At 33.5% G+C, this 16211-nt stretch overlaps 2 protein-coding genes across 2 annotated transcripts; both read right to left on the bottom strand.

The window, feature by feature from the left end:
- Positions 1–226: 226 nt before the first annotated feature.
- On the bottom strand, positions 227–1301 carry LOC128221665 (putative nuclease HARBI1). The gene is made up of 3 exons (XM_052930265.1): positions 1190–1301; positions 797–893; positions 227–404 (listed from the first exon to the last, which is right to left on the bottom strand). Exons 1-3 carry the CDS (start codon positions 1299–1301, stop codon positions 227–229), a joined length of 387 nt encoding a protein of 128 aa, XP_052786225.1.
- A 192-nt stretch (positions 1302–1493) lies between these two features.
- On the bottom strand, positions 1494–2755 carry LOC128221666 (putative nuclease HARBI1). The gene is made up of 2 exons (XM_052930266.1): positions 2479–2755; positions 1494–1612 (listed from the first exon to the last, which is right to left on the bottom strand). The coding sequence occupies exons 1-2, from the start codon at positions 2753–2755 to the stop codon at positions 1494–1496; spliced, it is 396 nt and encodes a 131-aa protein (XP_052786226.1).
- Positions 2756–16211: the final 13456 nt, after the last annotated feature.

The raw sequence follows: 16211 nt of genomic DNA on the forward strand, positions 1-16211 counted from the left end.
ATGGAAACAAGTTATATAAGACTGCTGACAAAAATTAGATCGCAGAATCTTATATTTAAGTTTATAAAAATGAGATGTTTTCTGCTTATTTCTTAAATAGTTAGTAACTATTTAACTGAAATATGAAAATCTACACATACAACAATGACAAATGATTGACAGGGTGATTTTTCAAACAGCAAAGTGCCTTTGGGTAATATAATCCCTTTGGGTCCGCCCATTAACATCAACACCTTGGTCCATGCTCAAAACCAAAGTTGTGCAACATTGCACATGAGGCAACATAAACAGCCGCTCTGTCTGGTGTCGTTCTTATTCCGTATTTCAGTACTGCGAAGCGCCTCTTCAGCATTCCAAATGTTTGTTCTATGAGCACTCTGGTGCGGCACAAAGCTGTGTTGAATCTGAAAATATCAGAAATACTTAAAGGCTGCACAAGATTTACTTTTAATATTATTTCCCTGGATTGTGATCAATGATAAATGTCGTGAAATTTGCCAGCAACATTCACCATTTTTTTGACGTAAGCAGTTCATAATGCAGGACGTCAGCTGTCCATATTATAGGACGTCAACATTCCATATGATAATTCTGGGCAGGTCCGACTGACCAAAAAACTTGAAATGGACCACTGATGTCATTTATTTTTTATTAAAATGCATTGCTAAATAAACATTATGTGAAAAAAAAGAGACAGATGTATGAGATCATAATTATACAGGTAAAATATCATCTGATATTCACTGATGTGATAGAAAACAATTATCAATGAATATACTTGACTTTTTATCAATACCTTTCCTCCGACAGATTTCTAGGATTCGTATAGGGTGTCATGAGGTATTTTCGACATGGGTACCCACTGTCCCCAAGCAGCAGTCCATCAATCTGTCCTGCGAAGAGAAACATTCATATCACTTATCTGTAATACTTTTAAAAGCCGACTTATTTTATATTCATATTTTGATGTTTTCACTTTGGTTCGTACATAAAAAAAGTTTCATTCAATATTTCATTAAGTTCAGGACTCAAGTTGGTAATATCAGTAAACACACACACAGTATCATAAATTTGTGAACCAATCGCGGAATCAGCAAATGTTATTAGCAAACAGGGTTACTGTATGTATGGAAGTATTCATGTTATCACATCATAAACCTGCAGCTTCCTCTAAGTCAAATGCACTTACCAGTCTCCAACTTTTGGCACAAGATCCCCTCCGAGAACATTCGACTGTCATGCACAGATCCCGGCCATTTAGCAATAACATCAGTTATCCTGTAATTTGCATCACATACCATCTGAAAGATAACAAGTACAAGTTAGTGACCATATTTTCACCATCATTAGATCCTAGATGAAGAATCCAAATATGATTGTTTTGTTTCTTGACCAACAGTTTTTAATGTTAAAACAAGCTTCAACATAGGAACAAGTATTGGTTTCAGAAAAAGATTTCCAAAATGAATCGAAAACATATAAAATTAAGATTTTCATACCTGTACATTATGGGAATGATAGCCCTTTCTATTCACATAATCTGCCTCGTTGTCTGGTGGTGCCTGTATCTTGACATGAGTGCCATCAACTGCTCCGACTACATTTGGGAAACCTTGTATGGAAAAATACAAATTTTATCAAATACTGAATAGAAATATGATAGTTATTTCAAAAGTAAAAAAACTTACCACACTTTCCACACAAATCATGTAATCCATTTATGGCACCTTCAGTACTATAAATTAGCTGGGTTGAATTGTTGAATTATCAGTAATTGACCAAAAACAACATAATTTTATTACATTGTTTCAAATCAAAAACTAATTAATATTAATCTGTACAGTAGCATAAACTTCTCATGATAGTACATTTATCCACCAGGCACAGTCTTTAAAAACACACTCCAAGTTATGTTCCAGTCAATTGTAACCACGTCCCCCCTCCCCTGGTCTGGGGAATAGCTGGGATGTTGACTCTCGGTCCCGCCAACCAGGCTAAAATCTCCGCCCTAAGGGGATGAACAGATGGTAAATCCCCGCCAAATGCCCCTGCATCCAAGGGACCCTAGGTAAGGCCGATTTACCGCTATATTTGAAGCGAAGACAAAACCACTGCATTCACCCGACACTGCGGGGCCACATGAAAGGTAAAAACACGGTCCATTTCCCCGGCTATCCCCGGACTTCGGGGGCCGTGGTTATATTTGACTGGTGCATTAAAAAATTCTACAAACGTTACAACACAGAATGTCGACAAAAATAAATGTTTAAGTCCACATGCTTTGTCATCATAAATTTAGTGTCTTTGTCGTGATTGATTCTTTTTAATAAATCCACAAATACGATATTGCTCATCATAACTTCAAAAAATAAACAGAAATCCAAATCAATTAAATGACATTCCGTCCGAGTCACCTCAAAATATTTGGCTGTGAAATCAGCAAAGAAGTACATCAAAACAAGAAAAAGCCAAACTTACCGGCGACACTGTAAAACTTTCGTTTTACACTTTCAATTTCCAACCCCGTTGGAAATTTAACGTATCTGTTTAACAGTCCTGCAAGGATAACAAATACGGCATGAATTGCCTTGCCGACAGCCGACCTAGACACGCCATAAGCCTGTGCAATTACGATGTGAGGCGCTCCGGTTGCAAAAAACTGAAGGCAGCACAATACCGTCAGGAGAGGGGGGAGCGGGTTGCTCCTCATCGTCGCTGTACCGATCGTTGGCTCCACGATTCCAACTAATATCATGATTGAGTCCGGAAAAAATCTATATCTTTTCCGGACACTCTCTACATCTAAAATCTCTTAAGGGTTGTTTCTGTCGGTAAATACACGCGGTCGACGAGGCAACCTAAATCTACGATACCGGTAATATCTGTCAAGTTGTCTGTCCGCCATGACAGTTGAGATTTACTTCACGTGAGACAGCTACGTAGTAGACTCACGTTTTCAGACTCAGTCTCAATGATTTGAGTCAGAGTCTGAGTCTGAGTCTCTTTGTAAACACCGTTAAAAAATAGAGTCTGTAATAAGTGAGTGTGAGTCCAGACTCAGACTTGAGACCGTTCGTAATCACGGCCCCAGGTTTTATGCTTATCTCTTGAGCAAAATATTTGAAAATAGTTTTAACTGATTGTGTGACTCAGAAAAACCTTTCAGCATGGAACAAAATTATAAACGTCACTTAAAGGGTAGACAAAGGTAATGTTATGAACTTTGTGTCGTGTCGAGAAAACTTCGACTGTAATAAAGTATATTCAACGTCAATTAAAAGGTAATAATATGAATGCTTTTGTGTATCGTGAGTTTATCCTTACAAGTATACTAGATTTGACTCCAATAATAGTTTTATTCCTGAGTATGTGAATGCACCTTATCGCAACGACATACTAGAATCAATATTGTTCGCGTTTACAACCGATTTAATGTTACTCTTATAGTAGCATTCTTATAATATTTGGCGGCTAGAAATATATGAAATAATTACAAGCTTCATCGGCAAATCTTTTCTCTGACCATCGTCGTGTTACAGGTCTACATTTAATGTCTCCTTAAAAGAGTTTTACCTTTGTTTATAAATTATCTGGCTATATCTTACTATCATATGCACAGACATTCCGGAGCTTATAATTAGATTATTGATGTTACATGAAATGTCATAACATACGGGGGAAGCCAGCCCGTAGGACTTTTTTCCATGATTGTATTTCAAGAGCATATACTACTCAAGCACATCTCTTCGTCTGAAAGGTCTACATTTAGGGTCCGTTTTAACGATCGTCACTACGGTTTTATGTTTTTGTTTGGAAATGTTTTCATTATCAAAACGCCAAAGCATTTCATAACTAATAAGTTGGCATCATAAAATGTTATATTATCTGGGAGATTGTAAGCCCATAGGACATTATTCTATTCCGTAGACAAAATTGAGTTTAGACGGAAGGAGTCACTGTATTAGTGGTCAAGTAATGTAAAAGGAAAAAAACGACTGAAGGCGCATTTGGTAATTATTGTTTTTCATATACTTTTATTATAATACAATGAAGATACATCGACAAGCCCAGTAGTCGCAAATAAAAAATCAACCCTATTTATAAGCAAAAGGCAAGCGCCTCAACGCCATGAAACTATAGACATAAACATATTAATATTTCATACATAATACTCATCACTTTTACAAAAAGAAATGCTTTGCAAATGAGGTATTCACCGAATATATGTGTTCATTTTGATAGGTTTCTAGTTACAAATAGGTTCTAAAGGAATCAAATTTGAAGTTTTGTAATTTGCCTTGGGAAATACAGGGACATGCCTTTGTTATGACATTACTCAATATTTGCTTTTCAAATTGGTGTTAGTTAAGAAAAACGCATTGACGAACGTAAACGAACTAAGTGTTACAGACATTTCACAGCAGCCATAAACTTTTCGAATTTTTTAAGCCTAAAAATGCTTAAGTAGTTTAATTTCTAAAAACAAATCTGGTATTGAAATTACTTAATGAAGAATAAGTTTATCGTTGTTCAATACATTTATTAAGTCCTATAACCCTTAAAATGATAACTTTACACAAAATCTACCGTAAAAAATAATAGACTTAAGCAGGATCAAGCTATGCATATTATTAATTATGAGCGATTAAGCTGTCTTATATTAGACACCTGAGCATGTTAGGATTATATTTTTTCGAAATTGAAGTAAGAGTTAAAATCAATTAATAAGAACACATTTGTTCTAAGCTTCTTCATGTAAATGTCCATACAATTTTGTAACAATTTTAGCAACACGTTTTCTTGTTCCATTAAAATAAAAAGAATATTTCAAGAATAACAATTCCCTTAAATATGAAAGTTATCACGACAGATCTGGAAACATAAGTCTAAGTTTTTCTTGAATACAGGTCATGCGGTGTGAATGACTTGTAATAATTATTCTTCACGCAATGAACTCGGGAAATGTTAAATTATTATTGACGTTTTTGTGTGAATACGCTTTGTTTCTTGGCAGTAATGCCACGGATCTAAGAGTATGTGTCTTTTCCAGTTCAATCAAGATTTTAAACAAAATTTGAAATATAAATTCAGAGAAAGCGCAACTATTAAGATCAATTGCAATCCTGATTAAACTTAAATTATAGGATACTGGTTTTACCGCTATTGCTTTCTTAATTTTGTTTTCATGACATGTGTGAAGTGACATCTGAAACTATTTATGTTGTGGGACAATTTATTCTACAAAGCTAAAGAGCCCCTGTTTCATTTTGGTAGCCTGAAGAAGAAGTTAACATGCCACGTGACACGCGATAGTTTATGTTCTATTCGAATATCGGTGCTAATTTATGACATTTTTTTCCAGCATTTGGAACAAAGTCTCCTGTGGGAAACTGTTTTTTTATGTTGCAAATGGAGTTCTGCCTTTTATTGTTTTGTTTAATTCACTGAAACTAGTAAAAGAAAAAAAAAACTATGTTCCCTGATTCAAGTTGCATTAGACATGAATTCGATGGAACAAAATATTTCTGAATGAAATAACATGATTGGTTTTTAAAAATGAGAATGCATCATTATAACTTCCGGAATGGCTCGGCTGAGGCTCAGCTTATTAGTTTAACAACGATTATGACACAAGTTATTTCGATATTATGTACATCCCTATGGTCTTATGACTTTCAGACTTATAAAAACAGCTGATTGAATACAAGTTTACTATCACTGGTCGAAAACGTTCATTTCCTATAATGGATTCTTTGAAATGCAATGTCAAAAAAGTAATCTGTTGCATGGTTTGTATTCCTATTAAACAACATGACATGGCATATTTTTGTTTTAATATATTCGTTTACACAGCGATCCTTAACACAGTGAAGAAGTTGAAAACAACCTTTAAGTTAAATGTGCAGTTAGGTTTAAAAGTCGTTTTCATAATAAAACTTATAACTGGTACATGTATGCTTTGTGATGCTTGCATAGATCGCTTTCCTCAATGTGTCAATAAACATTGATATTATTAATTTAGTTAAGTATTCACTCAATTATTGACTAAACAAACATCTAGTTCGACATCACTCAGGCACAGGCGTTCGTTTGGGTTCAATAAACATCAATAACAATTTCTCCATTTCATAATATGTTTCATTTATTCTGGGCATAAACTCTCAACATCTATTGTCTGCACGAATACACTTTATTTGAACAATTGTTTGTAGCTATGCATATTATATAAACCAATACACCCGAGGGACAAACACAATGCAAGACAAAGTGAATTGCTCATTGTTATAATAGTGAGGTGTTTATGAGTGACACATGTGATGTATTTTCCGGGTTGGCAGCTGAAAGACAACTTTAAAGTGAGACTCATATTTAGATCAATATATACTCATCTACATCAAACATCAACCTTAAACTACTTACTGAATAATGCAATTATGGAAAATATCAATCATTGATACCATATTGTAACCGTGTAAGAAATAGCAGACAGCGCGCAACTATTAAATGACTGATGGGTCCTAAAAGATTCAAGTGGTCTCAAGGCTACCGTGTTTTTTGCAATTTTCTTTCAAATTAAACACGGCATCCTTTATCAAAACCACCATTTTGATATTTATTCATAATTTTCGGTAAATTAAAACAATTGTTTTAATTGTGGTACATCGTATTTTGGTGTAACAGTGCATCTTTAATTATATAAATTCCTTTTGTTTACGCCAGATAGTTTTAAAAGCTTATATCTTTAGATGTCGGTCTGATTATTATAGGGTTGAATAGTTATTTCCTTAAAAGGCGCGTTTTATATATAACAGAACAGTGTTGTTTATTACATTCACGACGTTAACAAATGACATAAGCGATACATAGTATACGCTTTAGAGCCAATTTTTAGATATGTCGTGGTTATCATTTGCCTTTGTTTTAGATATTATTACCACTCGTCTTTAGTTATGCTTATAAAATGAATATTTTGAAAAATATGTTATTAAAATAAATATGGTTAAAACTAACTAGTTTCAGCGCCTAATAGAATAGAGCTCCAGTAAACTCTTGGTTCACCGACCGTTCTAAGGTGGTAATCCCATCATTTAGCGGTGAAGCAATTTTCATGAGGGTATTGCTTGTTTGTGATGTTTGTATTGTCTATGTAGGGTAAGTTTGTTTTTGGTGTGTGTATTTGTATATGTGATGTGCAATGTTTATATGTTTGTGTCTATGGCTCTTTGTCGTTTGTTTCTTTACCTTTTTCCCGCATACAACAGTGTTTATATATATTACTTTCCGACTTCTTTGATAGTCCCTGTATTGTTCAATACATTATTAAACCAATGGTTTTTTCTCCTGTTATAAGACGATGAAAATAACTCCAATGAAATGATAGCATTGAACATAACATAGTTAAATCAGTGTCATCGATGGTATTGCTCTGTCAATGGTGATACATGACATCGCAGGAAAATGACACCGCCGCTAATTTGTGATTGTATCGGAAACCTATAACGTTGTATTTTTAAATCAAGTTGTCAAGTAACGTTATGTTCACACTAGCTCACACCAAGTGCAATACTCATGTGATATTGTTACTGAGTGGAAAAATTGATACCAGTGCACAGTTAATGGTGTAATTGCATCGATGATTTGTAGCAAGTAAGTCTAATTGAAGGATTGTTTTTTGTTTCAACTATGAATTTATATAACAATTATTTTACGAGGTAACCTTTATAAATGTAAGCTTTGTATGTAGTTACAAATGATTCCATGTACCATCTTGCAATCGAAAAAAGTATGTTTTTAGTTATTGTTAATGTTTTGCGATATCATCTACAAATGCACAATATTAAAAAAATAGATTGGAATCTACAAGGCAACCGACAGGGACAAGCCCAGAAGTCGAAATTTAAAAAATAGCCCAGATTAAGGAGCACAAGACAAGGGCCAATAATGAACAAGACACGGACGGTTCTAGCGCGGGGGGGCACAAGTGTATGTGCCACCCAGTTGCCTAGTCAATGTACCCTTATAATTCATAATTTGAACTTTAAACTGATACTTCAACAATTGAAACGCTAATTTATAAATATTAATATTTTTACTTAGTTTCGTATGTCCAATTTATAAGAACATTTTAAAGTTTTTGTGAATGGAAGGTTGAATTGCATCAACGTGGTTATACGTGCCTTTTCAATGCCTCAGTGAAACAAAGGTTTTGAAGGGGGTATGACTTTTGCCCCCCCCCCCTCCTCCAGTTATGAACTCCTGGTCCGCCAATGCTGCAAACATGTTAACACCATAAGCCGACAATACACATTTTGAACCAAGAATTAGTATTAAAGATACAACATACACCCTATGAGTCTCAACGTTTCAAACCAATAAACACATACCACAGAATAATAAAAATAAATGAGTCGGCTTCCTTAATTATTAGTCAAATCAGTAGTAAAAAGCCTTTTGAAATCAATAACATGGAAATATGCCATTGAAATATTTAACTATACTAGGTTGTTTCATATCGGCCTTATTTTGTTTCTGTAAAAGCATAGATCAGCCTTATAAGTCACACAACCAACGCTGGAAATATTCAGGTTATAGCCCATTTGTGACAAAAGACACTTTTTCTTCTTTTAGTCTTGTAATAATGCAAATAGTTTTTTTTTGAATTTGATTCTTTCATTTTATTGCAAGAACATATACATTTATGTGTATATGACTTGTTTAAGCTTTTTGCCTACAACCATTTTGTTGAAATGGTTGTGCATGTAACAACGACGAAAACATGTAGTGTGTGTATGCGTTGAAGTCTGGAAAAACACAGGGACTGCCGAAAATTCGTGATTACATTAAAAAAATTAAAATGAATATGTTATCCCTATCTGTTTTAAGCATTAGAAAGCTTTCACACTTTTATTTTGTATTAAGGTCTACTTAATTTCATTACACATGAAAAATGAAACTGTCTTCATTATTATTCTTCTGTTCCTTCGATACAGACACTTTGTTCTGTAAAAAGGTATACCTAATTGTATTACAAATAAAAAATGAATATGTTTTCTCCTTTTGTCTTCATTAGTATTCTTCTCTGCATTCGATGCAGACACTATGTTCTGTATGAAGGTATGCCTTATCTAAACAATTGTTTGTGGTAATGCATATTATATGAACCAACATTCCCGAGGGACAAACAAGGAAACGTATAACATTCAATTCAATATCGAGGTGGTCTTTCGCTGTGTGAATGGTGTAATTTTCGTTTTGACAGCTTTGATGTTATATCGACATGCGTATAAGCTACAAGTACATTGTATTTCTCATTGTGGCAGATGAAATGCTATGTCGTAATGGGTATAAGCTACAGGTACAGTTGAGAAGTAGCATATAGTTTATGGAATAATGTGCAATGGTTCAGTCAGTTAGTTGGACGTTGGATGGGAGTACATTTAGTGAAAATGACTCCAAGTAGTGAGGGATATGTGGGGATGAGGTAAGAAAGAGATTTATGTTTATTTGATTTAATATATTTTGCATCTGTTCACTATCGAGCCATGCTGTCAAGTAAAGCAACTTTAAAGGGCAACATGGTTAATTATATGTTTATTGAAGGTATTTGATTTAAACCGTTCCCGCTCACGAGCGGTGTCGAACCATTCATTAATGACAATATGTTAGCTTTGTAATGCTCTATTCTTGTTTTATGTATCTCCTTTGTGTTTATTTGGTCATAATCCGTTTGACTTTACGCCAGATTTGGGGTAAATTTCAGAAAACTTGGTATGTTCCAGTATTTTCTTGTGAATAATTCAAACCATTTCACTTTATGTTGATCAAAATAATCAATACTTATGTGAAAAATATAGCAAAAAGCTCAGCATCCAAGAGTTGAAACATAAACCCCGTTTAAAGACACAGGGTAAACGCAAACTTGGATTTGAAAGCAAAGTTGCTAATTTTCGCTTGCATAAATGTAAATCTTATTTAAAATGCTCTCCAGAATGTCAGGTCACAGAGTTATCACATAATTAACTAGAAATGGAACAACGTACTCCTTGTCACCACCTGTTTGTGATTAAACACGGTTAGTAACATAAAGTACTCAATATTTAGAATTTACCCATTAACTAATTAAAAGAACGTGATTGGTACCTTGCTATGCCTGGTGAATTGCCTGGTGAATTGCCGTAGGTTGTTTGCCATTCCTAGTAATATAAGTGTATTTATTTATTTATTGACAAAATAGAATCTCTCTTTTAAGCAATTGAATGACTATATGACAACATCAATAAAATCAGCATCGTGATAAATAACATAACCAATAGCCTGTATTTGTAATCAAACTCTTTTTTTCTGACAGGCATGTTATTAAGCGATCAATTCTCAAGACAATTAATTTCTTTCAAACATGCAACCATGAATTTTAGTTTATTTTAAGATTAATAAAGGTTTAAAAATGCGAAATTAACTTTATGTATAAACTTAGCTGTAAAATCTCTATTAACTGAGCAATAATAGTTAAACTGGTCATATTTGTTGCAAATACAAATTTTTGTCAAACATAGTTTCTTAAGTAAAAATTGGTGACATTTCAAGAGCTTTCTGAATAACTTTTCATACTCATATATATATATGTCCTGTCTAAGAAGCAATATTTGATACAAGCCGGGTTGACAATTTCTTCCACAAAATTAACGATCCCATGACCCTACTTATAATGATGAAGAACTGAACAAAGTTATTCGCCGCATGTTTTCCTTCGAGTTTGTAACACATTTGTTAATGTTGTAAATTTATGACATGTTTGCAGTGAAATCTGAATCTAAAATATTGTTGGACAATTATTTTCACAACAACAAAGAGCCAATGGTCCAATTTGGTAGCATGAAAAAGAAGTCAACATGATACGGGACATGCGATAGATTGTGTTTTATTCGAATATCGGTGCTAATTAACGACATATTCGCAACATTTGGAACAATGTCTCCGTTGGGAAACGTTTTATTATGTTGCAAGTGGAAGTCGGCCTTTTATGGCTTTGTTAATTTCACTGAAACTAGTAAAAGGAGAAAAACTGTGTTCTCTGATTCAAGTAGCATTAGACATTCAGTATTATGAATTGGATAGAAACAAATTATTTTTGAATGAAATAGCGTGATTGGTTTAAAAAACGAGTATGACTCTTTATAACTTCCTGAATTGCTCAGTTGAGGTTCAGCTTATTAGGTCGGCAAAGATTATGATACAAGTTATAAGAATATTATATTCATCCCTATGGTCTGTTGACAAATAGACTTATACAAAACAGCTGGATGAATTTTAGTTTACTATCAATGGTCAATAACATTGTTTTCATTTAACGGATACTTGAATTATTAAAATGGAAAAACAATAAAAAGGCAGGCAAATTAGTATACAATTGAATGTGATGTGTTGCATTGATTGTCTGGACCGTATATCTACAAAAAAACATGGCAGGACATTTTTTTGTGTTTGTGTTTGTATATGTGATATTTATATGTTGTTTTTTTGGTTGTCGACTTATTGGCTTATCCCTGTATTTTTCAATGTATTATTAAACCAATGTATTTCTTGTTATAATACGATGAAAGAAAATATAATAAAAATTTGGCATTCTATAATACATGTTTAAATCAATGCCTCTGATGGTATTGCACTGTCGATGACGATACTAGATATCGCATTGAAATGACACCGTCGCTAATTCGTGGTTGTATCGGAAACATATAATGTTGTTTTTATAAGTCAAATTTGTCATGTCACTTCATGGTCCCACTAACTCGGAAAACATGCACAGGTTATCGTCCCAGTGCATAGCTCATGTGATGTTGTTTTTGAATGGAAATATGAATACCAGTGCAAAGTTAATGGGATATATTGCATCGATGATTTTGTAGCTAGTAAGTCTAATGGAACAATTGTTTTGTAAACTATTTATGAATTAATATGAAACATTAATTTCCCGAGAAAAAAAAAATGCATCGATGATTTTGGAGCTAGTAGATCTTATTGAACGATTGAATGATACATTAAATATTAATTTAAATATGAAAATGATTTAACGAGGTAACCTTTAAAAATGAATGCATGTTGCAATCGAAAAACAGTTTGGGTTTTTCATTCGTCTTAATATCATCTATAACAGCAATCACGTTCAACTTGTAAGTCATATATTTTCACCTACAAGGACACTTAAGTGGTCGACAATTTAAACATTAACCGTGCTTAGGGGCACAATTAAAGGGCAGAAACACTAATGTAACCAACAGTGTGGGATCCAGCGGGGGGATTTTAACCTTAAATTGATGCCTTAACAATTAAAACGCTTATATATATATTTTTAAGGTTGAAATGCATCAACGATTTTGTATGAGTCATTTGAAAAACTAAAATTAAAAAAATGGAATTTGTGCACCCCTTCCTCCACACCACCGTTATAATATTATGGGCCGCCACTTCTAGACAGACATACAAAAGCCGAGAAAAGAAAAGAAGAAAGACTATTTACTAAAGGACATAAAAGACACCCCATCCTGAACATAACAAATAAAAAATCACATACTACAGAAGAATTTAAATAATTTTGAAAATAAATAAATCGGCTTCTATCAGTCAAAACAATGATATCTTGTCTTCGGTAATAAATGACAAGATTTTTTTGCAATTTAAATATACAAAGCATTTTTAATATAGGCCTTAATATTTTGCTGTAAATGCTAAGGCCAGCCTTATAAGTCACGCAATGGACGCTGGAAATATTCAAGTAATAGCCTGTCTGGGTAAACTGGCTACGTATCTTCTTTCAGTCATGAAAAGTGCCACTAATTTCCAAGATTATTTATTTCTTCATTTTGTCTCAAATAAATTATGAACTTTTACCTTGACTGCTCAGATCTTTTGTATTCAGCTAAATTGAACGATCTATACTAAACTGTTTTTGTTTCAATTGCTGTTCATTTAACAACGATTAGTAACAGCAATGGAGTAGCTGTAGTATGAGTGCAATACAGTGTGGAACAAAAGGCTAAGATACTCACGAAATATTGTTCTAAATTGTATTAAAACATATAAAAAAATATGTTTGCCCTCTTCGTTATAACCAGTATTCGTCTGTGTATTCGATAAAGGCACTGTGTTCTGTGTAAACACATGCTTAATTGTATTACACATCAAAATAAAATTGTTTCCCTTTTTGTCTTTATTAGTATTCGTCTGTGCATTCGATACAGACATTTTATTCTGTATAAGGTTATGCTTAATTTGAACAAATGTTCGTAGTTATGCATATTATATGAACCACCATACCCGAGGGAGGCAAACAAGAAAATGTATCATGTTCAATACACTATGGAGGTGTTCTATGGCTGTGTGTGTATACATTGTTTTTCTCAGTTTGACAGGTTCAATGTTGTATCGACATGGGTATAATCTACACGCTCAGTCGAAAACCGTTGGTTCAAACTCCTAGGGAACGGCTAACATACCTCGAGCATTCGGAAATTCGGGCCAAGGGGGAATGTTTGCCTTCAGTAGAAACAAATCGGTCCTTTATGTACAGTTCGAGCCAACGAGGAAATTGAGCCAAGCGGGTTCGATCCAACGGGCTTCGACAATATGGTGTATCAGTTTTCTTCAATAATAACAGGCACAGCACAAGAGACAAAACATTACGAAACAACAAGAACACATGCATCAACATATGTTTATTATTAAATTCAAAGGTAACAGTGCAAAGATCCAATGCTTGTTTTTGTCTAGTATGAAGTAACCAATTATTAACTTTACAATCGAATAAGCAATTCGTGTTGAAGGCACAAGGACACGTACATTTAAACAGATGAATAGAAATCAATGGCCCATCAAATCGACGAAGTACGAAAAAATAAGAAAGTATTAAATATATATACTACTCAGACATCTGGATCTTTGAAAGCTAAAAAAGATTGTATATTTTGTTCTTCAAATGACATTTAATAAAATAAGGCTATCGGATTTAATACACTGTTAACGCTTATGTCGTCGAGCCCAGGACAAAACCATTTGTGATGGAACACTTTCACTACGGCTTACTTGTTGAATTATCGGAAATGTACAGCATTTGTCTTAAAATTTCATCCCAATAGGCAGCTGTTGATATTTTCCATGAAAAGGAAGAGGATAGTAGTGAAATTTTGTCAAGGGAATTATTTGCAATGGTTCAACTTATTTAGTTGGATGTGAAGTGCTGTAAGTAAAATGATATACATATAAAATGCATGTATAGGAATGAAGCTGACAAATGATACATAATAAATGATGCTTAATTTGTTCTTACTGTTTACTTAATTATCTAGTTTAATTTTATCGAAATAAAAGGTCATGCTGCCGTCTACAGCGAATACAATGGGCAACATTTTTTTTTGTGAAATGATTATCGAATTACTATGACTTTAATTAACCGTTCCCGTGTCTTTGGCGTTGACCATGTGCTATTAATCGGGTTTATATGTTTAAATTTGCGAATACTGTACTTGTTTCTGTTGCATTTCGTATAAAATTCACTAGGAGACCTTTTTTTATTTCTTCTAACATCTTCGCACATCGACAACATAATAAGTTGCTCTCAATACTAAAACCCATAGACAAGCCAAGCTTACAATATTACTCTATGTCTACATCCTAGTTTACAGTAATTATTTTCTTAAATTATTTTATAGTTGTTACTTTTAAATTGAACTTTATCAAGATAGATGCGACGCTTTTTGTGAGAAGTAATTAAAGTACATATTTGTTTTCATTATCTTGACAGTCATGGAAATATATGGCTCTATTGTGTTTATTCGAATTGCGTTAGCATTTATGCATTCCTAATTGACCATTATATCACTCTTACCGATCATGGAATATGTTGGATTATACATATTGTTTCCAGAACTTATTAAATTACACCACATGTAAATTATCGGGAGAAAATGGAAATATATGGCCTCTAGTCAGTTTTTTTTTCAAATCGCTTTAGCATCCAGGACTTCTTAATTGACCAATATATCACTGTGATATTTCATAGTATTTGCGGGATTATTTTGGTTTTCGGAGATCAATTGTTTTCGCTCCTGAATCAAATTTCTACTAAAATTCAAGTGTCATTTAATATAATAAGACAAGCGTATATAATGCACTTATAAAGCTAATATCGTTCAGCCCAAGACAAAACCTTAATTATGTGAAAGAGCACTTTCACTACAGCTTACGTGTGGAGCTATCGGGAATGTAAAACATTTGTCTTAACATTCCATCACAGTAGGCAGCTGTTGATTGTTTCCATGGGAAAGGAACAGAGGAAAGAAGTGACATTTAGTTTATGGAATTATTTGCAATGGTTCAGTTAGTTAGTTGGATGTTGAGCATAGAGAGTACAGTTTAATTGATAAAATACATAAAGTAAGTCATGCATAGGGTTGAAGTTGGAAAATGATGCATAACAAATGATGCTTAATTTGTTTTTACTTTATTTTTCACTATTTTTTTATTTTATCGGAAACAGCAATGCTGTCAAGTACACAGAATATAATGGGCAATTTGTTTACCATTTACCAATGACACTGCGTTGGTAATGTTGTCTTTTTGCGTGAAGATTCTCTTGTTTAGTAGGTTACAATCCTTGTGACTTTACATAGGACTTTTTTTGGTTAATTTCAGACAACATGGCGTATGGCCAAGTATTGATTTCCTTTCTGTTTATCAAGTCAGTCATTTTACTGAATTGTATCAAAAGGATCAACTGAAAAACAAAGGTGCATATTTTCGCTTGAATAAAAGTATAATTATCTTATTGAATACGATCTCATCAGAATGTCAGGTAAATGAGGTTACATCTTATGTGCTAGAAAATGAGTACCTACTCCTTGCTGCTGATAGTAATAAAACATGGTTTATCACAAAAGGTACTCGATATACAGTCTTTCACCATTAACTAATTAAAACTACGCGATTTTGGCCTGATTATTTGACAAAGGTTGTTTATGCATCATGTTCAATATAATCTAAGCGTTTATATTGATTGACGAAATGAAAGCCTACATGTGATGAATTAAATGACTAAATGACAACCAGCGTCTTGATAAGTAATAACAAATGACTTCATCAGCATTATTTACACGCCATTGACGTGAGAAATTCCAAACCAATAGCCTGTTTGTGTAAAGTAACTGTTTTAATCCCTG

This window comes from Mya arenaria, chromosome 16, assembly GCF_026914265.1.
Source record: "Mya arenaria isolate MELC-2E11 chromosome 16, ASM2691426v1".
NCBI lineage: Eukaryota > Metazoa > Mollusca > Bivalvia > Myida > Myidae > Mya > Mya arenaria.